This window comes from Anoplophora glabripennis, unplaced genomic scaffold (genome assembly GCF_000390285.2).
Source record: "Anoplophora glabripennis isolate ALB-LARVAE unplaced genomic scaffold, Agla_2.0 scaffold709, whole genome shotgun sequence".
Lineage (NCBI taxonomy): Eukaryota > Metazoa > Arthropoda > Insecta > Coleoptera > Cerambycidae > Anoplophora > Anoplophora glabripennis.
In genome coordinates, this window is record NW_019416783.1 from 191,288 (window position 1) to 217,834 (window position 26,547).

A 26,547-nucleotide genomic window follows, 5' to 3' on the forward strand; every position below is an offset into this window, starting at 1 on the left:
TCTGTCGTATGGTTGTAGCAGCAGTTCATCAGCCTTAACACTGAGTGTTTCGATACCCATAAGGAGGATTTTTCTAATAGCGAGTTCGTTCGTTACTTATAACGATAATGTAGCACCTACTTTAGAAATTGCAAAAATATATATAAAATTAAGGATATAAAGTATTAGGAATGAGATTATCTTAAGTTGACTTGGATCTGTTATCTTATCAGATTTATATATTTCAAGAGATATTAAATGACACCAGATATTAGGTCAAATATTTATAGACATTGAAGGTCGAACTAAGAATCGAAAGTCAGGCAAAATTGTTCTTCGAACTACTTCATTTTGATAAATTACATCTTTCAAATGATCCTGTTCGGGCAGTGACGTTAAGCTAAATGTATATTTTTAATATCCTTTGTTTCATGACTAAAGAAGTTAAAGCAACTGCCTCACCTTTCGCATATTCATTTTATTGTTTCATATTCCGCTCTTAAGCCGGTATAAACTTAATCCGATTTCGACGAATGCACTCTCCTTTAGTATCTAAAGCCTCCCAAGAATGCGCGCGCGCACATTTATTTATCTTTACTTTCCATTATTCACCAACCTATGGGCTGTGGAGACTATAATCTTTATTGGTCGGTCTTAAATCTGGTGCCCGTAAAAACAACTTTCATGAAATGGGGCTGTACGTAAATTAAAATCATCAATTTTTTATTCGCAAATTGAGCTTCTATTACTCAGGCTTTATGCACATTGTGGTGGTTTATGTAAACGTAAAATACTTGTGAATAAAATCGATAAGTAGGATAATTTCTTTTTCTTCCCAAATTAATACGAAACTGGGGACATGGTGTCGTTTTTAGCGAAGGATTCTGCCATATCTTACTACGTTACTGAGATGGCAGTACCAATAATGACCAATAGTATCGGTTAGTTTCTTAAGTTTTATTGTAATGTGTATTGTATACTGTAGTATAACAACCCTAGGTTCGACAAAAAATAAGTAAACGTAGTTGTGGCCAAAAAGATGTGATCGTCATAAGGACTACCTACGTTGTGTGCATCTATTTTTTTAATGACTGGAAGGCGCTGGCTACTAACTTTGTAGAGGGGATGTATGGTTTAATTATATAAAACAAAAGCAGAGTAAATACACCTAACCTTTATTTACATACAATTCAAATTAAACATGTGACAAATAGAAAGAACAACAAAAACATTAACAACCATTAAACATAAAAGGAGAGTGCCAGGCTCACCTAGAGCTCCTGCGGGGAAAGAGCATGGCAGAGAAACCCACGATCGTTGCTCTTACCACCCAAATATAAATACAAAACAACCGCTAACCAAAGGCATAAATTAAGAACCTTTGCTAATGATAAATAAGACCTGTCTCATTTAATGTGTCACTAAATGTCATCTGTTACCTCATATTAGTCATACACACTTCCAAGTAAAACTGAAGAGGTTTGGTGTTAGTTAGCCGGCAGAGCCGGAAGGTACTGGAGTCCCATACGGGAGGCAATCCAGCTATAGTTGAGATTTCGGAAGATCCTTCATAACACTGGAGTCCCATACGGGAGGCAATCGAGCTTAATCCAGATTCGTTCCGCACGGGCGAAAATGTTAGTAAACTCAACAAGGCTCGTATAGACGTATGACATAAAGTGAGCACAAGAAATCAAAGAACAACTTAATCATGATAAAACAAGTTAAATGTGAAACAAAGAAGTCGTTAATGCAATATCTGGGCAGTCACGACAATATACATATTTTAACATGTAATAAATAATGAGCAATCTATAATAATAATTGTAACAATTTTATCTTAGAAAAATATACGCCCCTGAGCGTAAGACAATGAAGGCTAAACATATACAGAATTATTATCATGAAACATCTATATTTTACGTATAACGTAATCGTGGCAAAAACAAGTTAGATGTGAAACAAAGAAGTCGTTATTGTAATGTCTGGCAATCAGGACAATACATATATTTTTAACATGAAATAAATAATGGGCAAACTTTAAGTATAATTATAACAATTTTACCTTGGAAAAATATATGCCCTTGAGCATAAAGCAATGGAAGCTAAACTTACAAAGAATTATTATCATGAAACATCTATAATCATCACAATCATAAGATTATATAGAACAATTAACAACAAAGTACTTAAAGAATATTACCTGCTAACTAATAACACTTTAAACACTTAATTTTACACTACTTTGTCACACTGCCCGCCGATCGTCTTGCTACCTATCTGTACACTGTTCGCACTTCAACTGCCTATCTTCGACTCTTTAGGCTTCCTTCCAGAATGCCCCACCTAAGTGCTTGTTTTTTGTGCTTCCTTCACCGACCGTTAATATTACTTTTTCATTGTTATACAACACCTATGTAACAGGTGACGTCGAAGTTGATAAGATAAGTACGGTTTTGCACAATACTAAATTTCTTTAAAAAATAGAATAGGTATTTCAGGTATAGAACAACAATGTTTGACTTGATGTTTTAGGAAGAAATTTGTTTAATTTATTCGAATTAGCTAATATCTAATAATAGAATATGTTTTTGTTTAAATATCGCATATTTCTATCGGAATTGTGAAATCAGTCGTATATTTGTCTTTGCAATTGCTAATATGCAAACCTTTATAATGTACGTCGTTATATAAGAAGATTTTACACTTGTTTTGCACAAAATGATCGAAAATAAAAAATAACGAAATATTCTGGGTGTAAAAAAAGTATAAATCAGTATAAAGCAGAGTACACCAAAAACGAAATGAGAAAAAAAGTTCATATAAACATACGCACCTAAGTATTTGAGATACAGGGTGTGAGTTTCACTTTACCTTCGAATTGATTTTTCTTTTTTTATTTTGGAATATGTATCCTTTAATTTTTTCAATTTATTTGCAACACTGCAAACATGTAAATCAGTATAGTAGTACGACGAAGTTCTAGAAACTGATTGCTTAAATCTACATATTGTATCGCATGCTTCACTTTCGTTAGTTGACTGAATAGTTTTAGTTTAAAAATCACCTTTATTGATTTTTTTCTCATTTAAACATACACTACATCTACGTTAAATTTTTATACCTTTTTTTTTATAAATTAACAACTATTTCTGTTGCTAGCATATTCCGAAGTCTGTCCCCCATATCCGGGTCGACCTTCGAGAACACCTCTACGGCCCTGTTTCTTATCCGTTCGCTGGTCATCTTCAGGGAATTCGCCAAATTATCCACCAGCCTGCTTTTCCCACCTTCGTCCAGGACCTTATTCCAGAAAACCCTCGGTTGTGAATAGTTGTCGTCTTCACCCAAGTCGTAGTAATCCACATCACCTTCTACTTTTGCAGGTGGTGGTATCCAAGACATAGCATTCGGATCTGGATCGGGTCCTCCGAAGCTGTTAGGGTGATAGTTCGGGGCACCTCCTTGGTTGTTTACGGCATCCCTGCCGTCGCGTTGGAAATTAGACACCTGGAGAAGTAAAGCAAATGAGAGATCAGATAACATTTCTATAAAACAGTGGTTGTTCTTAACCTAATCGTACAACAAATAGTTATTTTTGATCTAGTTTGGTAATTGTCGCTTTTGTATTCTAGAAAGATTTTTTTAGTGCCAAAAAACCTTTTGAGTGTACAAAAGCGATTTGGTAACTGTCAAGCAAGATTTCTCAAGTGATGAACAATATTGAAGTGTCGAAACTTCAACTTATTCCTGAAAAATCTGCAGGATGATTTGGTTCATTACCTTATTCAATGTGGTATTCACAACCAGCTGTTCATAATTCGCTCCCAGACGATATCGGTGAGTGTCCTGGTAACTAATTAGCCTCCCTTGAAGAAGTCTGTCGGGCGAGGCTCCTATTCCGGGAGTCAAATTGTTGGGACTGAAAGCGATCTGTTCTATATCAGCAAAGTAGTTGCCGGGATTCTGGTTCAACACGAATTTTCCAACTTTGATTAAAGGGAAGTCTTCGTGTGGCCAGACCTTGGTGATGTCGAAGGGATTGAAGCTCTGATGTTTGGCTTCCTCGGGGGTCATCACTTGAATGTAGAATGTCCAAGAGGGAAACTCCTTCGTCTTTTTCCCGTTTTCTATCGCGTTGTAGAGGTCTCGGAGGGCGTAGTCTGGGTCTTTGCCGGCTATTTCCTGCGCTTTGTCTGGGTCCAGGTTTTTTATACCTATGTAGATCGTCGCAAATTAGTAGGTCAAGCCCTTATCCTCATATGGCGAGAATAATGGAATTTTAGTTTTAACTAATTTGAATCTGTACGAACCAGTTTCGACATATCAGAGTGTTAAAGTTAAGAAATTACTTGTATTGTAACAACTTCGTTGTTTTCTAACATACCGAGTTAAAATTTTGTTCACGATTATATTGGAACGGTAAGTGAATTGCTTACCGTTTTGTTAGCCTTAGCAACCAGTAAGCGCATCCTACTGTCGTAGAAACAAACATGATAAGTGAACTAAAAAAGCTTGATCGTGCAAAAAAATTTATGAAGTTTTTGAGACGTTCTGTCATTGCAATGTTGTCAGACTCGTCAGAGCTAGAAGAGATTGAAGTTTTACGCCTGTGGCAGTGGTTGCTACTATGTGAAGCAAGAGAGGGCAGTAATAAAATACATTTTTGGATGCATCCTCTTACTGAAAAGAGGATAAAACAAAATAGTTTAAAGATGTTTATTAAAAATAAAATTTCAGCAATTTTACAAGGCTAAGCATATCCATTTGTACAGCACAGCTACAGTCTTCTAGTAACAAGAGTAAATACGGAATGGAATGTTTTCACACAAAACAAGTGGTCGCTATTGCACATCCTACGACAAGAAACATGTCAAAACGCTTTGCTAGGCGATTTTGGTTCAAAGTAATGGCGGATTTCCACTAAACGGACAGTTGAGTTTATGTCCTGTTTGTGTTTTATATAGAACCTGAAAAACAAAAACAAAACTGAAACAAACCCAAAACTCTTGTTTTCATCAAGCGGGCTACATTTTGTTCGAGTTTTGTTTTTGTTTTCGGTCCTTTTCCACTGGTTGTCGCGAAGAAGTCAGAACACATTTTTCCAATAACCAACCAACATCTTTAGAGAAGATTTTTTTATTCTTAGTTATAGCTGGTTTATACTGAAATCCTTGGAAAAAAAGTAAGTGTATATATGTACGGTTGAAGTATTTACTTGGTTAGTTAGTTTGTATACTAGCCAAGTAATCTTAACCGTACACAAATATATTTTTTAATAATGAATGAATTAATGAAGTACTTGGAAAAAAAAGTAAGTGTCTAAAAAGTGCTCCACCTCGAACTCCATCGATGGATATCTGGGAAACCGCTCTAAGGATTTTTTTGACATTGTGATTGTGTGATACGGACCGTGGGGCCCACCAAGTTAAAATATTTTCAAGGTCTTCGTACTTCCGGTTATACCGGAAGTCGATACTAACTTTCTTATTTTAAATGGAACCCCCTGTATATTATTGCATTTTTCATCCATTTTTAAGTTGTAAACATATAGCACACTCCATACTTAGGATTGACCGTTTCCGAGATATTTCGATTTTTAAACAAAAATTGACAGATGCAGACTGTCAGCAAAATTTAGTTTTCCCGGTTTATTTCTTTGTGCAAATTGGACATTTTGTAGAGGAAGACTTACTTTATCAAATTTGACATGAATATTTTCCAGTTTTTATACGGGATGGTCAAAAATTTTTTATCGAATATGAAGTTCAGAATATGTGGAAAACTCGAAATTTTTAAATGGAAACCCTTAATTTTTTTTCAATAACATACAGGGGGGGTCCATTTAAAATAAGAAAGTTAGTATCAACTTCCGGTATAACTGGAAATACGATGACCCTGAAATTTTTTTAGCTTGGTAGGCTCCACGGTTCGTATCACACCATCACAATTTCAAAAAAAATCTTTCGAGCGGTTTCCCAGATATCCATCGATGGAGTTCGTGGTATATGTACGGTTAAAGTGTTTACTTGGTTAGTTAGTTACTTTGTATCCTAGCCAAGTAAACACTTAGTAGCCCTAGTAGTAGTAAACCGTACTCATATATATTTTTTAATAGCTATAATTCATTAATGATTAAAATATTGTTTTGGGAAGAAGAAAACGCCAACATAGATATTGGGTTGGATCACTTAAATAGAAAACACAACACGACCGTTTTCACTAAACAGACTTGAGTTTCAAAACACGACGAAACCTTTTGATGTGACCGCTTTCGAGCGGGACCCGAAAAACAAAACTCCAACTGCCGCAAAACACGCCAGTCTTCAAAAAGTTTGCGAAAAGTTACAGATCTGTTTTATTCGATACAAGTTTGTGTTTTGTTTTTGTTGTGTCCGTTTAGTGGAAAACCGTCTTAAAACACGTTTATTAAATGAAAACACCGTCGAGCAAAACCATCTTGACACTACCTGTTTTAGTACGTTTTAAAAAGTTTTTTGTTTTGATTTATTAATATGTGTTGGATACTATTTAATACATTGGAGAATAGTTTCTAACAAAATTAATCAAAAACATTTTGTGTGAAACCGTGTTTGTTCCATCAGTGTGCTGCCGGACTAAGCTGTCGATTTAAATTGGAATTTCTCAGTTTTTAACGTTTTGTTAATTAACTATAATGAAATGGGAAATTAAAAAAATAATCATATAGTCTTGTCTCTCGTACGAGCTATATTCAGTTTAGCTTGTGACAACTTCTTTGAACCTAAGACCCTGACTTTTTCTTTACATTCTTCTGCGGTACCGGTTATGAAATATTTATTAAATCATCCTTCATAATCCGTCCTAGACGTATAACGCGAAAATTATACCCTCACGGTGGAATAAGTCGCGAGGAGAAATGAAAAATAAATAAACATCGACGAGTGATAATTGCGGTACCTATCATGATAATGTATACGGCGATGGATTTCATTGTGCAGTGCACGTCTGGCATTGCATCTAAGGCACCCGCCAGGAAATCGAGGAAATATAGGGCAGTGTCGTGCGCTCGTATTGAATTATTGAAACGTTTTTGCGTCCGACAGTTTAAATTTCATCACGAAGTGTAACAATGAAACAGTTTTCATGAAAGAAGGTAACATATTTTTCGACTAATAAATTATACAGTTTGTTTTCAAGACTAAAATGTCTTAATAATTAATACTTTCAGAATTCATATTTTTATTAACTTTCAGAATTTCTTGTTTAGAAACGATTGCGTCTAGCTCTGTTGTATATACAGTACGCGCCTAAAGTTAGAATAAATTCAGTAAAAACAAAAATTTTTTTTGGGAAAAATCCGCGAACAGATCGATTTTTAATTAAAAAAATACATATTTTAGCATAAAAGGCGATTTTCAACCGTCATATGTTTTCGAGTAATGACGTCATCGACATTTTTTTTGAATAGCAACCCCCTATTTTTTTTCTTGATTCTGAAAGATCGTTTCATTGTCGATCCGACAGTATTAAAATGTTGCCATCTTACATAGCAAAGTTTTCGAGTAAATGACGATTGAATGTTAGAAAACGTAAATTTTATTGGTTAAATAAATAACAATTCCTAAGTCAAGCAAATACAATTCATTAAGTTTTCTACTTAAATTAAGTGTTCGAATTGCCACCCACCGACTTCTTGACAATACGCAAGTCTGTGTAGAAATCCTTCTTGTACATTATGAATTATTTCTGGGGTAATTCTGTGTATTTCATCTATAATACAATTTTGTAATTCTTCTAAATTATGTGGTCTATTAACGTACACTTTGGACTTTAAGTAGCTCCATAAGAAATAGTCCAGGGGTGTAAGATCTGGGGATCTGGAGGCCATTCTATCGATCCTCGTCTGCCGATCCACCTCCTAGGAGAACAATTGTCCAAATCTCGAACAGGGCGCGCATAGTGCGGAGGTGCACCGTCTTGCTGAAACCATATGGTGTCATCAGGAATATCAGGGTCATTATCGTTAGGAAAAATTACTGCAAGCGCTGGAACAAGGTCATTTTGTAAAAATTCTAAATATCTTTCTCCTGTAACGGTTCCTTCAAAGAAGAAAGGCCCTATTATTCTGTTGTCAATTACCTATTCCAGCCCACACATTTAATTTCTGTGGGTGTTGGGTATGTGTCTCTGCCATCCAATGAGGATTTTCCCGACTCCAATACCTGCAAGTTTGACGGTTCACTGTACCATTGAGATAAAACGTGGCCTCGTCTGAAAAAGTATTTGCCGGTGTAAATCTCTATTTACTTGACATAAATACATCATAATTTCACAAAAGTGTAGGCGGCGGTCGGGATCGGGATCGTCTTCATTGAGTTCCTGCACAAGTTGAATTTTGTAGGGATGATATTTTTCCTGCCTCAAGATACTGTGTAGTCTGACTAATTTCATTGTTTAATGCAACCAGTCGTAAAGTATTAGGAGGATTATCTACCGTACTTATCAAAATGTTCTGTTTGTGATCTTCGCTAACGCTTGACCGTCCAGGTTTTGGAATATATAATATATAATATAATATATATGAAATTTAGATTCTATCTTACCTGTTGATTGGCTGATACGGCGGACCTGGATGTTTTTGATTAAATAAATCGCAAACTTTCTGCTGCGTTCTAGTCTTATCCCCGCATCCGATGAGAATTAAAATTTCAATTCTTTGTGTGACAGTTAAATGTGCCATAATACCTACTTTAAATTCAACAATAATTTTTATATCGCTTACAATGCTTAGAAAGTCGGTACGACAGTGACACTTTGTAAAGATTCACACCTACGTGATCCATAAAAAACTTCAGGCATTTCGAAAAACTAAATTTGATAACGTTTTTGCTTTATTTTAATTGATTTGGTTTTCTAACATTCAATCGTCATTTACTCGAAAACTGCTATGTAAGATGGAAACATTTTAATACTGTCGGATCGACAATGAAACAATATTTCAGAATAAAAAAAAAATAGGAGGTTGCTATTAAAAAATATTCGATGACGTCGACTCGAAAACAAATGACGGTTGAAAATCGCCTTTTATGCTAAAATATGTATTTTTTTAAATTAAAAATCGACCTGTTCGAGGATTTTTCTGTATTAATTTTGTCAATGTGGCCGTAGAAAATGAGATATTTACAATGTTTATATTCATTACTGAAAAGTTTGAATTATTATTTTTTTGCAAATTTACTACATTTATTAAAAATGAATTCTCAGTGGAAAAGTAAATGTCTTTTTGATTTTTGGGGAAACTTGAAAAGATTCTAAATTAGTAGTATGACTTCATATATGTCAATAATGAATATATAAACATTCCATGGTAATGTTGATAAAATCAGTAACAGTATTGATAGAACCATTGTTTTTTCTGTATACAGGGTGTTTGGAAAAGTTCATACAAAATTTAAGGAGGTGGAAGTAGATAAAAAAAGTTCCTATAAACATTGGTCCTCCGGAGCACCGTTACTGAGATATGACCCTCCAAAGGAGTCTTATCATTTGAATATTTTTTAAAATAACTTTCTTTCTGATTAAGATAATGGAATGAAAATTGTAGGTAATAATCATACCATAAGGGTCTTTAACTATCGTAAGTTTCATCAAAATCGGTTATAAATAAGAATAGTTTTCTAACTACCCTTAACAGAAATTTTTCGATTTTTTTTTATTCCTTTCAATTTATCAAGTAATTAATATTATTTTTTAATGAATTTGACTTTTTATTATTTTTTAAATAATGTGTGGCTCAGAACAGTAACTTTTTTTTAACATTTTCACATAGTAGGCGTCTTTCATGATGATAGTTTCGTTATAATGATACTAATGATTGTCACTTTCGCGTGCTATCGTTTAAATTCTTACGTTTCTTAGTTATGATCTTTGTGCTTGGCTTGAAGGTTCCATTTAAAATTTTGAATTTGATCTTCAAACGACCTTTGAAATTAAGGTCAAGGCCATTTTCAAGGTCATGTCAAGATAGACCCCCTTTTCCCCCTACAACTTTTGTATGAAACATACTCCATTTCTCAAGATTCTTGTATTTTTTTTTGTTTTTTTTATGGCCATGTTATGGCCAAAATATGGGTTAAATCGAAAAAATAATAAGAACAAACAGTTTTTTTCGTTTTTCAATCGAAATCCGTGGTAAATAATGGGTGTTCCATTAAAAAATCAACTTCTATCTATCTAAAACACCACTTTCGGTCTAGACCGAAAGTCGTAATACGGACCTTTCAATGGTCCCCTCGGTGCCCTACAATTTTTGACTGAAATTTTTTTCGAAATAATCGAGTGCAACCGAGATATTATTTTGTCTATAAATGCCCCACCCGGTATATAATATAATGAAACCTTTACTGTTCCTAGGACAGTAAATTTAATAAAGATGGATTTTTAAGTAAAAAATTTATATCATGCTATTAAGATCTCTAGCGGTTTCATATTTGCTCTTTGCGTTTTCCGTACCTAATGGCTGTCATCCGTTAGTTTTGATATATACTGATGGGCTTGATCTTTTGTAAAGTTCGAATATTTTCCAGGTTTCCAGGTTCTTTTGGGCTTGAGTCAACCGATTTTATTAATGGTGAAAAACTATCAATTTCATAATTAATTTAATTTAATCATAAATTCCATGAAACACAAATTTTGGTCAGCAAGTAGAGTATATCGAACAATATATAAGAAACAAATGATTTTTAAGTTTTTCAACGTACTATTTCATACTCGTTAACTCTTATTCAATTTGATTTCATAATCCTAAACATGGAAATATGCAACTTTTTTGTAATTTAATCAACTCGTATGTCTCTTACAATTTAGACGATCCTAATACTGTTAAAAGTAACTCAGTAGATTACAGATCATCGTACTCATTCTTTCGAAGTGTATATACAACAACTGTATGACCTCATTTCTAATGTCGTTCCCAACACCTTATCATTATTTTAATAATAACGACTCATCTGTTTACAGGAATCAAACATTTCAGTTATGTATCTGTTATTAAATAAATCACCTGATTATCTCTAACAATAATTGAGTAATATAAATATTTATTTTATACTCGGAAGCACTACAATTCCTGTCACAAGATAAACAAGACAAACTTGCGGTTTAGAATAAAAATAGAAAAGTTATGGGTATTTATGTGTTCTGTATATTAATTTGTGACACGAAAATAAAATAAATAAAGTCGTATATACTTTTTTTGTTATTGAATATTTCCGATGTTAGCAATTTATCGGTCTACTAACACTAACTGATATTGATATTAATAAATATTATTAGGAGTAAAAATCACGTAATTTGCCACTTTTCCTAAATAAGTAGGTGTTTAGCGGAATATTTTATTTTATCGATTTCAGTAGCTACTAAATAGTCATGTATTTGTCAATAAAAAAATTATTTACTATAAAGCAGTGTCCAATCAGTGCAAATATATTAAAATTAACAAATTATTCGTCAGTACGATACAAGGCGGAAGATAGCGCAGCTTAGAGAAGAGAGCGTCGCACAGTTCCAGCCTATTAACCAGCAATTTGCTTTGAATTAAATAATTAAAATAGTTTTTTGATATAGTAGCACTTGCTAGTTGTCGGCCGACATAAAACCACTTACAATAAAATTTAATTCAATCTAAGTTTGTGATAATCTGACAGGAAACTAAGTGGAGATGCATTAAGTGCAGTTAATACTCTTAAAATGTTTTACAAGTCGTTATAAATAGGTTTATAGTGGTAACATTTCAGGGGAGACATATTTTGAATACCTCCGTGTGGATAAAGAATGAAAGATGCATTTGATGAAAAGATTTTGCTATGCGAACTTTAAAATTTCCAAACTGAAATGCTTGGAAATTGTAAAAGATTATAAGTATTATACTTAAAGCCCATCAAAAAATATTATTTAGACAACTTTGTCATATTATATAGTTTCGGAATTGCTTATTTGATTAGGAAGTGTATTAATTTTATCATTTATTTCGTATTTTATATCTAAGATGCATTTAACTGATTTTTACAAAAGGAAAATTTCATTTTAGTATTTTTATTGAAAGAAATTTCTGAACACGTGGTATCGCTGCGATAAAATTTGGAGGACGTGTTGCGTGTTGTTGAAAACAAATAATCCTAAACCGCACATACGTATTTTCCATACACCATTTGTATCCTCTTCGAAGAAACAACTAAGACAAAACAACAACGACGCAACTTTACGGGAAAAATAAATCTGTGTGTGATAGACTAGACCATCTTACCCATTACGTGTTTGGGGTCGCTCAATCCGAATCCTGTGTCCGTTTAACTTAGCCCTTATTCAAGGTTATGTGAAGGTCAACTCTTGTTTTTTGATAGTAACAAGATTTCTGACACTGCATTCTGAGGCGAAAAATTAAGTTCGAAGACGTAGTTATTTTTTTATTTTCAAAATCGTTATAAGATCAAATCACCGTTTCGAACTTCTCAAGTTAGTATCTGGTGACCTTGGAATTGACCTTGAAGATCAGGGTCAAGGTTATTTGAAGGTCAATTCTTGTTTTTTGAAGGTAATTCTTGGGAATATTGTAGGATGGATCATCCAACATGTCCTCTTTCGAATCACTGTCCATTCCGAGGTGGCAGGATTTCGAATATGCTTACTTTGAAACCAGTTATGCAAAAGCCATAAGCTGAGAGTATGTAGGTCCAAATTGTCGAATAAGAAATATGTCGTTGCCATTTTTATGTCTTCAATATCTTAAACACCAGATCTCATCATCTCACCCGTCAGAGTTGATTTTAGTGATTTTCATCAAAATGACCTTCAAGGTCAAATCTAAGATGACACAAACGATTTTTATAGATGTCATTATCCTGATTTCTTTTTATTCTATCGAGATACCAACCCAAGAAATTGGACAGGGGAATTGGACCTTTAAATGAACATCACTTATTCAAAATCCGGGATCAGAAATTGCATTACTCCAAAAAGAGAATTGACCTTCAACTAACCACAACGTTCTCAAAATTTTTTGAAGTAATTACAAATAATATTACAACATAGTAGGTACCCAAATTTCTTTCGAGAAATATTGTAATATTTTTGTGCAATCAATCATACCTTGATTTGTTTTGTAAATGAACTTGCACCAAGTAAGCTTCCTGTCCTTCCCAATCAAAGAGAACGTGTGGGAGCCGAATCCGTGTTGGTGTCTGTGACCATCCGGTATACCCCTGTCGGAAAATAGAAACATCACCTGGTGGGTGCTTTCCGGTCTCAGGCTGAGATAGTCCCAAAACATGTCCCAGTCCCTCAGATTCGTCACTGGGTTGCGTTTTTGGGACTTGATGAACATGGGGAAGAGAATGGGATCTCTCATGAAGAATATCGGAGTGTTGTTTCCCACAAGGTCCCATATTCCCTCCTCGGTGTAGAATTTTAGAGCAAAACCTATCAACACATATCGGAATTAAGAATTTTTTACTCTCCAGATTCCCATAAAAATGTTCATAATTATTTGATAATAAATAAGGAAACAAAGGATTTTAATTCTGTTTTTTTTTTATATCAATGACAATTTGAGAAGATAATACCTACAGGGTATTTTAAACTAAAAAAGTATTTTTTTTAATGGTAGGTAGGACCAATAATTATTTTCAGTAATCAAAATCATTGTAACTACAAAACGGACCTTGAAATTAATATCACACAAAATTGTTAAAACTTGTTGAGGACCCCTGAAATTATCCCCGACTTACATATTACATAAAAAGAGGTAAATAGTTGTGACCGTAAATAGACTAACGTAAAAAAAATGTTTATTAATAAATGCCAATAAACATGCTAGAATGGCCCATAATAGAGTAACATATGGTGGTAGTGCATGTAAACGTTCACACCCGTATATACAGCGGGCACAAGCTTGCACCGACACAGAGTTATCGGTGAAATCAGCGGTTCCAAAAAAGTATTTAGTAGGTATAAAAGAACATTTACAAAAAAATTTTCAACAATAAAATATTTAAGCAAATTGTACACTGTGAGTGTAATACTCGTGAAATAATTTTATCTATCTAATAAGTACAATTTAGAATATAGGAAATAGGAAAATATTAGGATTTTTTTGTTATATTTATCATATTTTCGTAATCTTAGACAAGTATACATATCTTAAATACCAATTATAAGTATATTTTAAGAGTTAACTATTAAATTTATGAATAAAATTCGCATGTCATATCACTGATAACTTTGTTACCAATTGCTGATAACCAATGTCAATAAAGATCTGTGATGTATGATAAATTTGTGTGTCCAATCACATTCAAATAAATGTTTACATTTTTTAATGTTATTTGTTGTATAATACATAATCACCAGTTACAATAGCTCCAATATTCTGTTAGATTAAATTTTATATATTTTTTATTTGCCAGTAATAGCCAAGTAAATAATTATTTACATAAATTTTAAACAAGCTGCAATTAAATTTCAAGTCCAGGAAAAAATCTTATCTTATATGCGCCGTATAAATATAACAAAGTAAGACTTCCTTAGATTTTTTTACTGTACTTGTATGTTTTTAATTGTTAAAAGTGCTGTTAATTCTGCGAAGTACTGTTCTATGGTATCTGTAATTAAAAATAAATCTCCATTACTACTGTAGTTGTTTGTTTAATAGCAGCATTAATTAAGTTAAATTATTATTAACCGAGAGGACAGTTATTTTAATCTAGCAGCATTTAACCGTTTAACGCTTAAACTACTACGCGAGGTGCTGATAACATGCATTACCCGATAATTACTTTTTTAGTGATAAAATAAACTTTATTACTTTTGTTATCGAATTGTCAGGTATGTACTAATAGTCCTTACCATATTATTGCAAACAGTAAGTGGTGATAATAAAACTCAGTAAAACTGTTAGCTGCACAGCATGTTTTTTAAAATAATTTTGGTGATACCTCGGGTGATACTTTTCAGATGAGCCCTGGCACCAGTGGCACCAGATGGTAGAATACATTAAAATAAACAAAAAAACTATTTCCGAGAAAAAAATTATCAAAATCTCCAACTTGACATACAAATGTTCGATTAATTAAGGAATATTGGCATAACTGCGTGCATAGAATACCATAAAATACAAAGTTTATCACTTTTTTTAACTTCTTTATGCTTAATTCTAAAAAATAAGCGTTGTAATAAATTTAAAATTCGATAAAATTCATAGCGAGCAATGTGATAACGGCGCGGCGGATAACACGAGGTACTAAGCTATTCAGTTGGTATTTGGAATTGGACCATGTCTGAGTGTTTTTTGAATACTATTATTTCCGTTTCTTGAGGTGTTTTCCAGCGAGTGCGCGAAAATTGGATTCAAAGGTGTTGTGTGTGCATCAAAAATAGTGGTGGGTGGACATTTTGAGCATATGTTGTAGTTTATTTTGTACTTGTGTGTTTAAAAATTACTGAATTTTGCGTTACCTACCTAAATTATTTTTAATACGTATTATTATTTGGACGACGTGAATCTTTGGATACTTTAACTACATACGTAAGTCCGCGTGCACACGTAGTATGCACCAGCTGTGTAGCGTTAGGTTAAGCGATGTTGTCACGTTGTGATGAAACTTCCCAATATTAATATTCGCTGTATTTTGAAAACTGTTAATCTTACGCCCCTGTAATTTACAACTTTTTTGTTCATTTATGATTACTCCATCTCATGCTGAAGTAATGGCAGTCAAACTTCTTACAGCCTGTGTAGTCATTTGGTCAATAAAAAAATTATTTTTAAAAAAATATATTTGTATTTTTACTGTAAAAAGCGAGGTAAAAAGTATACATTTATTCCCAAAATAAAATTGAGTCATCAGAAAAGTTTTAAGATAAAAGATGTAAAGAACTAATTTTTTACAAAAATAAAATGGATATCTAGTAATAATAATAGAGTAATAGACCTGCTCAACAAAAACTATTCTGATTTTGACAAAAATTTTGAAATGTAACACAATCCTACAAATTTTATTTGAAACGATTTTGTAGTTATTCAACGAAAAATGAGTTTGACCTCGAAATTACCTGAAAGACATACTCGTATAGGAAAAATTTTCCCTATACTAGAACGTACAATTTGGCGGACTATAGATATTTTATTATAATTTATGCTCAGAAAAAGCCTCAACATCTTCTTCTTGAAGGAAGAGATGAATCTATTTTGAACAGTTTCTAATAACATTTTAAATTATAACTCAGTTTATTCGTTTTTTGACTTACTTTTTTGAGCTACTGTAAAATATAATCTTATTTTTATAAATTTTGATTACCTCTGGGGTCTCGCACTGTATCAGCAGATCCAAGGTTGCCAGCGACTTGTGAAAACCTTACTGCAATGTTTGTCTTCTTTCCCACATACTCAAAGACTTTAGAAACGGTATACTTTGAAATGTCATGAGTTACCTAAAAGAAGGACACTCATATTTTTTAGGTTTTTAGTATTGTATGATGGTTTTTTTTTTAAATATTTACTTTTATCAAATTTTTCTCAAGACCGCAAGTCTTTTTCGTTAGGTGGAAAATTACCTCGAAATACCCAAAAGCTCCGGCCCCTTTAGCGTGTACCACTCTTTCCGGTATCCTTTCTCTGTTGAAGTGGGCGAGCTGCTCGAATAGATTGAAATCCTCCAACACTATGGGGCCGTATTTTCCCACTGTGATGCTGCTGTCTGCGTAAGGCACTGCCACACCGGCCTCGCTGGTGACGTAACCAATCTGGGACTGAAACAAGGGTGAAATTAATTAATGTATGTTTCTTATTTTATGAACAAGTCAAGCGCAGATTGCGTAGATTTGTCGGAGCACACATGTTGGTAAACGTAGAAAATGCCGCATCGTGTGGATGGTGCATATCGACACATCAAAAATACATCTTTACTTGCCAAGTATTCCCTTAAAAATTGTATTCATTAAAAATTTGAGGAGATATTTGTCACATGTATTTCTGTACATCATGTGTATTATACAACTTCGCACAATACATTTTTCCCAAATAGTATGTTTTATGTTTGGCAATTGTTCGGCGAGTGACCGCATCATCTGGACTCGGCTTAAGAAAAATAAACGAATATTGACTTATTGGCTAACACATGCTAAAACTATATAGAGTTCCATAGATAGCTGGGTTATGTTCGTTAGGTATATTATGTATTTACATTACCTTGTACATATATTCTCATTTTAGTATTCGTTTAAAATTTTATTACATTCTGCCATATCTACTTGTAGTATAGATGTTTTCTATAGATCTCCTCTATGATAATTATTTCTCGAATAAGTACCTCCCTACATGTCGCTTAAAAACAGTATAGATATTGCAGTGCTCATCATCAGCGACGACAAAACTGCTTCTATAATAAAAATATTAATTAAAAATAGTTTGAGGTTATTGAACCTCTCCCTAAATTATTTGGTAATAGTCTCCGGATTCCCTGTATGATAATATGCAAGTAATTTAGAATTTAGACTCGCGATTGTTTAAGTATTCAGTTCTGGCACATATCAGAGGTTTTCTATATAAAATGAAGTACCTAGAAACAACCATCTGCGGAAAAATAACAGGTAAAACGTATTTTAAAGCAAGCACGATATGCCGCGGCTACATGCCGCACAAATTTAAAAATAACCGCAAATAGCATCGGCAACCTTGCACGAGTTTCAATGCATGACATTGGAGTGGCTTCTTGCTGCATTCCGGGGATTGTTTGTAAATGGATAGTTGACAAATTGATGAACCTTGCGAAATATGCGCCTTTGAAAACAATGTCGCGGACTTTTTCAACGCACCTTCTGTCAGATAGTGATTTATTAAGCCGATGCCTTACCTCTTTTTTTTCTGAAAACGTTATGGTTTGCATGACATTAGAACAACAAACTATTTTTGTGGTTCATTTATGCTTTTACGTAATTTAGAAAGGTAAAGATTTCTATAATTTTTAAATTTTATCTAAAAAATAGCCAATAACAAATTAAGTTTTTTAATACTACAAGACTTTCATAAGAGCAGTTTATAAAATATTGATACATGCAATGTTGATGGCTGTTAGTACTTGGATGAGTTACCATACGGTGAAAGCTCGCGATGTTCGTCCACCTTCTTGCGTGAATTTTGGACAACCCGATATTTAATTATGATTTTCTAAAAATATAGTTTAAAATGAAAGACCATCAAAAGTGAACTATGGGCAAATGGTCGCTTTTGGAATATAACAGTTTTATTAACGGAATGTGTAAAAATGTATTTATGTGCAACAGGATATTATTAACAGTATGTGTACAAAAATGTAACTGCTGAATATTGAAATAGGTATTAAATAGTGTAATCTTTATAAGAAGAAATCTTGTTTTATTGATTGAGATTAAAAAAAAATGCAGTTTTTTTTTAAACATCGCTTGAGGGTATAGGATTGTATCGATTATATCCAAAAAACAGGGTTAAAAGGAACTATAATGTTCAAGCAATTTTATTGCATGAACCGTTCAAATGGTCATTTTAAATGAAAAAACCGCACGGTGCTATTAAATTAGAGGGTTGAGATAGGGGCGAAAATTGAATTTTGCAGTTTTTTAAATATAGCACGAAAACGAAGCAAAATTTCGGTAAAGTTCATAGGAAAAATTTTGTAGAGAATTGAATTTCCCATCGAAATGGCTTATTTAAAAAATTTTAAAGAAAAATTTTATGCAAAAAATCGTTAATAAACAATTTTAAAAGCAAAATATAAAAGTTTTTGATTTTTTTTACTTTTTTGACTAATTTATGTTAAAAACGACGAAAACCTAAAAAATATTTAAGTTTGACCGGTTATAATATAACTCGGTCAATATTAGTCCAAAAACTTTTGAAAACGCATCATTTTGAAGGGAATCTCATCTAGTTTTTTGGTACAACTATTTTCTTTGCCTACTTCTGCTAAAAAAAAAATTGGGACAAAAAATTTTTAAAAAAATCTAATTTTTTACCTTTTATAAAATAGTTTAACGATTTTTTGCATAAAATTTTTCTTTTAAATTTTTTAAATAAGTCATTTCGATGGGAAATTCAGTTCTCTACAAAATTTTTTCTATGAACTATACCGAAATTTTGTTTCGTTTTCGTGCTATATTTAAAAAACTGCAAAAGTGCATTTTCACCCCTATCTTCAAGTTCAACCCTCTAATTTAATAGCACCCCGCGGTTTTTTCATTTTTAATTACCCTTCGAACAAGTCATGTGATGAAAATCCTTGAACGTCTTATTTCCTTCCTTTTTTGCAAAAAATGAGAATTAAAACGTAAGGGTAAACGCGACGAAAATCGAAAAATTGGCTAAGTGTGAGCGGTCAAATCAATCAATTCTCATCCAAAAATACTGTAAGTACAGCCTCTTTTTTTAAGGAAACATCTACTTTTTTTTATGAAGTAATGCCTATATATTTATCTTTGCTAAAGAAAAACTAGAGGTAAAAAAAGTAAAAAAAAAAATAAAAAGTCGAATTTTTTGCTTTTTTTCAAATAGTTTATTAACGATTTTTGCATAAAATTTTCCTTTTAAATATTTTAAATAAGCGATTTCGATGGGAAACAATTCTCTAAATAATTTTTCCTATGAACTATAGCGAAATTTTGCTTCGTTTTGGAGCTCCCAATTAAAAAACTGAAAGGGGTGCATTTTCACCGCTATCTCCATTTTCCACCCTCTAATTTAATAGCACTCCGCGATTTTTTCATCTAAAATGACCATTTGAACAATTCATGTAATAAAATATCTGATTTGAATTATACCTTACTTTTTTCCTATATTTGGGATAAAATTAAATATTTTTTGCTATAGAAATATTTTTGTTGGCGTTTCTTTGCCATTATTATTGTTCGTTGTTGATACTGCTAACTTAACAACATAATAAAACAATAAGATTGCCAGTAATAGCTAATAAAAGTTCCTAGTCCTGAATCTTCCAGTAAAGTCGTCATCATTTCCCCAATTTATATTACTTTGGAGAATTCTAATGAAATAAACAAACTGATATGTTTTATAGAATTCAACTTACTAAATTTTTAATTAATATTAATAAAATAGTTATCTATCAGACTTTTTGTTTCATAATTAATTACACTTATCTAATTTTTCCAAGATTAATACTTCCTTATGCAATCATTCATATTTTAAAGCTGGCACCTATTCATATTTCTGAATTGTTCAGGTAAATTTTCCCACAGTCGTGAACATGGTGCTCTCTATTTCATGTGGGAAACTTTTATGTTGGTTTGTTTTATTTAAACGGTCGATATAATTATAAAAAACGATATTATAACACGACCTTGTTCACGGTTTTATAGTCGTGATACGATACGTGTAATTTATATGTCTAATGGATACTGATAAAAGATATAGTCAGTCTGGCTTAACACAGTAATCCGGTAAGAGTTAAGAGACCTATATTTGACAGATGGACCATCGCCATGCGCCATAGTAAATTCCTTGTTAATTCGTGTTCTACTAACAGGTATTATTGTTCCGGAAATTATATAGTTATCAGTTTTAAAATCGTGACATGTAAAGTTAAGTCGCCCACGTTCAAATGATTTCGGTTAGCGTATGAGACGTAGGCCTCTTAATGGATTGCTGCCGGGAATCACGGCGACATGTGTACAAATTAAACATGTTCTATTATGCAGCAGCTAATGTTTATTAAACAGACCCCGATAAAGATGTGTTATCCGAGAAATGAAAACTGCTTCGCTGAACAACGCCTCGGGCGGGATGCATTAAAAAGTTCCTCGTTGAGTTGTCGGAATAGTTGCGGCATTAACGCCGCGTTGAGAGGAAATGGGGAGTTGCAAAGAGGAAATGGAATGATATAATTATGTTTTCGTTGTGTGCACTTTACTGAAAAGAGTTGGCCTTCTGAGGCTGAACATTGAAAAGGCCGAATTAAATATTAAATAAGCCAAATTGCAGGGTTTTATTCTCGTTCACATTTCGTTTTACATTGAAATCAGTCATTAAAAAGATGCGCAAAAGCTAGGAAAAGTACAAGAACCAGACTGGAAAACGGGGACAACTTAGAATTATCGTCGATATTCGTCTGTTACAGTATTTTAACAATGCCTTCTGCTTTGTTGTATGAAATGTGTCTATACAGGGTGATTCATTAACGATATCGAGCGGCTGTATATATGAAAACATCTATTAGCAAATACGACCAAAAGAAATTGATTTAAAATATTTTCAAGTTTGTAACTTCACCGCTAGAGGGCGCAACTGCTATAGTGTTACAGAAAATTGTCGGTTTTTCGAAATTTCACTTATATAACCTAAGTTGCAAATACATTTTTTAGATACACTGTTAAACCTTTCACAAGTTTTGTTTGAACTTTTTTTTGTTATTACCATAGCAATGCCAGTATGAAGGTCGCTATATTGAAATTTTTAAATTGTCATAACTTCTAAATGCCTTAATCGATTTCAATAAACGATGGCTCATTTTAAAGAACTATGAATAAAATTTATTTTTATGATATAGGAATGAAAATATTATTTTCCTGCGCAACGGTAGACGATGCTAATGAGAAAAGTTTTGTAATTGTCTCCGTTTACTAAAAAAATAAATGCAACGATATAGGTTTTTTCATGGCTTGATAGACCATTCATTATAGAAAACAAATACACAAACCGGAGGTCGATATCTCTGCTTTATTTAGTTCTCTAAATAACATTGACATAAGATAAAATTAAATTGTAAAACTATACCAATTTTGTCCTTAAAAAGAATTATTGCTTAATTTTGAAATTTTTTTGATAACTGCAATATTTCATTTTTTTTATTAATTCCAAATATCTGAGTATTTATAAAGATTACACAGCCCCACAAAAAAAGAAAAAGTATCGGATCTGGTATTCAGACCCATGTATTTCCATGTATGTATTTTTTTCCGCTGAATCCGAATCTGCCTTCAAATTTGGCCCAATGGGTCTGAGTTTTCGGGAAAATTAGGTCAAAATTCACAAAAAAGTGTAAGTATTAATAGTTCTTTAAAATGAGCCATCTTTTATTGAAATCGATTAAGGCATTAAGAAGTTATGACAATTTAAAAATTTCAAGATAGCATCATTCATACTGACGTTGCTATGGTAATAACAAAAAAAAAGTTCAAACAGAACTTGTGAATGATTTAACAGTGTATCTAAAAAATGTATTTGCAACTTAGATTATATAAGCGAAATTTCGAAAAACCGACAATTTTCTGTAACGCTATGGTAATTGCGCCCCTAGCGGCGAAGTTACAAATTTGAAAATATTTTAAATCGATTTTTTTGGTCGTATTTGTTAACAGATTTCTTACCCCATAATCGTAGCACGTCTAGTTTTCTATATACAGCCGCTCGATACCGTTAATGGATCACCCTGTATATTTTTGTCAACAAAAATCAGTTTGTCCACAGAAATTAGATTCATTCAATTGATACACGGCAGTCTTGCCATGTTAGTATACCTTTTGGTAGGTGTAATCTATCTTTTAACTCACCTAACTGTCTTGGTATACGAATGTTCAATAGATTACCTAATGATATAAAAATTTGTACCTCTATAGCTTCAAAAAGGCTCTGTAAAAATACTTGATAAATGTTTCTATTCTCTGGAAGAATTTTTTGTTAAACGACTTTCTGTTAATTAAGTTGTAAATTAGTCTTGTCTTATGTAGTTGTTTTTACTATTCCTATTCAAATGTTGTATTGAATAGAAGTAATATATGTTATTATTATTATTAAAACAATTTATACCTAAAACGGGTTTAATTTTTTAAAGAACATAATAAAAAATATATAATAAAACTTTATTAGAACACTTCATTTGAAGGCGAGCAAGGAATTCATTATAGCTTTGTCTAGCCTCTTCTAAAGGTATGGATTGTAAAGCTTCCTAATACGTTGTTTCAGTGGGTCGATGTTATTGTAAAAGTCTGCTATACACATTCTGTTTGAGTTGTTAAATCTGGACATGATATGGACCATGCCAATCCACCGCTTAAGAAATATATCCTGTCCTAACATTTACAGCACAATGCGTCGGACAAGGGTCGTGTTGGAAATAAAAAAAATTCAGTAGGCCATTGGTAAATTTTCCAATTCATTAGTGGAACAAACCGTTTGGAGCTTATTCAGGTAGCTGTTCCCATTAAATGTATCTTGGAATTATGGTCCTATTATTCCATGAAAAAAAAAGGCTAACCAAACATTTATTTTTTTGAAATATTGTCTCCCAGGTGGTATTTAAAAAAGGTAGCAAAAGTTGCGAAGCAAAAATGCCATTTATGGAAAAAGTGGTTTCGTTCGAAAACATAATATGCTGATGAAAGTTTCGTTCTATATATCTCCGATCCACAGACAAAAATCGAGAGGTTTTGCTTCGTAGTCTGTCTCTAAAGTGTGGTTAAAAACTGGCAGAATTTTACATTATTTTGCTGCAAAGTGCTTTCGTATGTGGGACTTTTTCACAACTGCAAAATTTACTTTTTACGATAATTACTGTTAGACTTTTTAAACGAAGTACGGTGACACAAAAAGTGAAGAATAAAATGTCATTTTCGTTATAATCTACTACATATTTGAAACAAAGGAAAGTAACAGTCTTAAATAATGTAAAGAATCTCACATCAAGAAAGGTAAGCGTAAATTTTACCCAAACCTCCCAGTTTTACTCACACTTGAAACATTCTAGTTCATAGTAGTTAGCATTTTTCTTTATAAAGGGTACAAATTTAAATACCTATGTAAATTTTAATTTGTTTGCCTTTAGGTGTTTTGTATTTATTCAAAATAATATTTTTTTGGAATTTCAACAACACCCTATGCCACCAAAGATTCTCGACCCATATGCTAATATAATTTAGCCAAAAATTCCTTGTATTCTTTAGGAAAACTTCTTTTCAATTTTCAGATAAGCAAAAATTATTAAATTTTTTTTTTAGTCAAATAAAAATGTTCCTTAAAGATAATTTTTTAGCGGCCCCTATATAATTTTCCAAATAAACATACTTCATTAAATATTAAGTAAAATAAAAATGGTGGTGATTGAAAAATGGAAACTAATATAGAGCTTACAGTTTTGCCTCGAAAATTTTTTAAATCTTCCTGAAAAACTGGAAACATCAAAGAATTATTTTTTTTTAATTTGATGGAACTCAAGAATACAAGGAGCGTTCAAAAGTAAAGAGGACTTTTTAAAAATTAGAATAAAAAGTTTTTTTAAACTTTATATTAGCTCTTTGTTCGATGCTCATATTTGTGCAGATGACACAAATATACTGTCACTTCAGAAGCAATAACTCCGCTTCAATTCGTCAAATTGTAATGGAATTTTGACACTTCACCAGTCAACTAACTCACTAAAAATACCAATTTTGGAAAAGTCCTGTTTACAGTGAAACACACCTTGTATCAGGTTTTTAGAAAACGACTATAGAATCTGGTTATAGCTTAGACACCAGTAAAGATTTCTATTTAGTTTTCTTATAGGTGGCATTGAAAATTACTACGAATATAAATGCTCATAGTGCTTTTATTGACAGTTATTTTTGTACTGAATTCTCGCCGCGCTCAAAGAGAGTTTATGACAAAAAAATGTATGCAAGGAAGAATTTATATGCGATGCCTTATGAGCTACGCCTGAAGAATGTTCAAATGCATTCCGAAATTAATTTAATTCTCGCATATCGACCATGTTATTTGCGCGACGCGGTAATAAAAATGAGATTAATACACCATATGTTTATCTGGTGACAGTCCTTTAGGAATCGTTTTTATTCCGTCGTAAAACAGTTATATTTTAGTATAATTGGTACTCTATTATGGTATTTTAGTAGGCAGAGAAAATGACATATGTATACTTAATTAAAAAAATGAAGTCGCTACTAATTGGTACCAATTAGTAAATATTTGTTTAGAATTGGAAAATAGTAATCATTCTGGTATTGTAAGTTTTCTGAACTAGAAAGCCAAGCTTCGTTATGCCGGTCGTAATGTATGCCGCTTGTGGCCGTTATTTTTCGCTATTTACATTTTCAGTTTATTATTCACGTTTTCGGTATCCTTAAAAGACTCGTAGATAGTAAGTGTACACGAATATTATTGTGAAGAAAGTGACAAGATTGTTTCTATATACAGCTTGTAATTAAAATGTTATGTGTAACGGGTAATTTTCATATATTAGTGGGAAAACCATAAAAATGTTTTATTTCATTGATTGATTGATTGATTGATTGATTGATTGATTGATTCATTGATTTCCCGAGTTATTATGTTATTATGTCATTGCACTTTTAGCAATAATTTATTGTACATAATCGGATATTTTACCATTTTTCTCGGATCTTGGCGATACAGCAAGAATATATTATTGCAAAGCCTCATAATATTATGTAGTTCAATATTAAATATCTTCCAGAGCTAATTTTTCACAAGGAATTCGTCTTTTTTAATAAAAACAATAGAACGCTTCAATCCAGAAATGTAGGTATAGTCTTTCCGATTTCAATTGAAGAACCAAGAGATTGGCGGTGTGTACCTGGTTTGGTCGCTGACGCAGCAACTCGGCCTTGAAATATTTGATAAACTTGTTCCCATACTTATTTAGCTATACCCATATACAGGTCTGGTCGTCCAGTTGAAAAATAAGCACGCGGGTAAACGCTGCACAAACACATACGCACTGGGCTACCTGGCCATAAATTCAGTTTTCAACAAATGGCCTAGCAGTGCAGTGCAATGAGGAATTTGGTGTGATTTAGGTAATTTTAATTTATTATAGGCATCTTCTATCAATCATTCATATTACAATTGCAAAAGAGAGAAATAAGAGGGATATTTTGTTTACTAATATTATCACAACATGGCATTTTGGAGACCTTTTGAAACGGAACAATAAGAAATTGAACATCAATATAATAAAAGTATTTGAGGGCATAAATAATTAAAATATGTTGGCCAAATGAACATATAATAGAAATTTTCTACACAAATTATTATAATTTTTTACCTTTAGCAGACAACTTTTCTAGGGACTCCTATGAAACTAATAAAATTTTATAGCTAGGCGTTTTTATACATGTTCAACTGACTTCGGAAAGACTAAAACATTTAAAACAATTTTTCTCTTATGAGGGACTCCGCAGATTTTTACATATCTTGATTAAATTAGAACCAGAATCCACCAAAGCAATATAGGTCGACTTTTGTAGATGTTGCTTTGCCGTAAGTTGTTTTTTGTAGAAGCATGCTGCTATAAAAGTTGACATTTTGTCTATCAAGGCAACAGAAAACAAAAAAAAACAATTATGTATTGAGTGAGATAATACTTTTGGCTTCTTCATCTTTCTCTTAAAATTCCGTAGTAAGATTTTTCTTATTCTCCTCTCCTCTTCACTGATTCAGACAATTTCAGACAATTTATTCCGTAAATTTAGCTTAATATTTCGACATTTTCGACATTCAGTTTTCGTATATTAAGTTTCGGAATTCGGAAC

The 26,547-nt window shown here is 32.5% G+C and overlaps 1 protein-coding gene across 1 annotated transcript in view; it reads right to left on the reverse strand.

Annotated features, from left to right (window-relative positions):
- Positions 1 to 3,089: 3,089 nt before the first annotated feature.
- LOC108914229 (catalase-like) overlaps positions 3,090 to 26,547 on the reverse strand; it is a 34,535-nt gene continuing 11,077 nt past the window's right edge. Inside the window, exons 2-6 of the mRNA XM_018719992.2 lie at positions 16,570 to 16,764; positions 16,314 to 16,446; positions 13,108 to 13,437; positions 3,763 to 4,196; positions 3,090 to 3,489 (exon numbers count right to left, since the gene is read on the reverse strand). Coding sequence (XP_018575508.1) covers positions 3,112 to 3,489; positions 3,763 to 4,196; positions 13,108 to 13,437; positions 16,314 to 16,446; positions 16,570 to 16,764 — 1,470 coding nt within the window. The 3' untranslated portion in view covers positions 3,090 to 3,111. The remainder of the gene's footprint in view (positions 3,490 to 3,762; positions 4,197 to 13,107; positions 13,438 to 16,313; positions 16,447 to 16,569; positions 16,765 to 26,547) is intronic.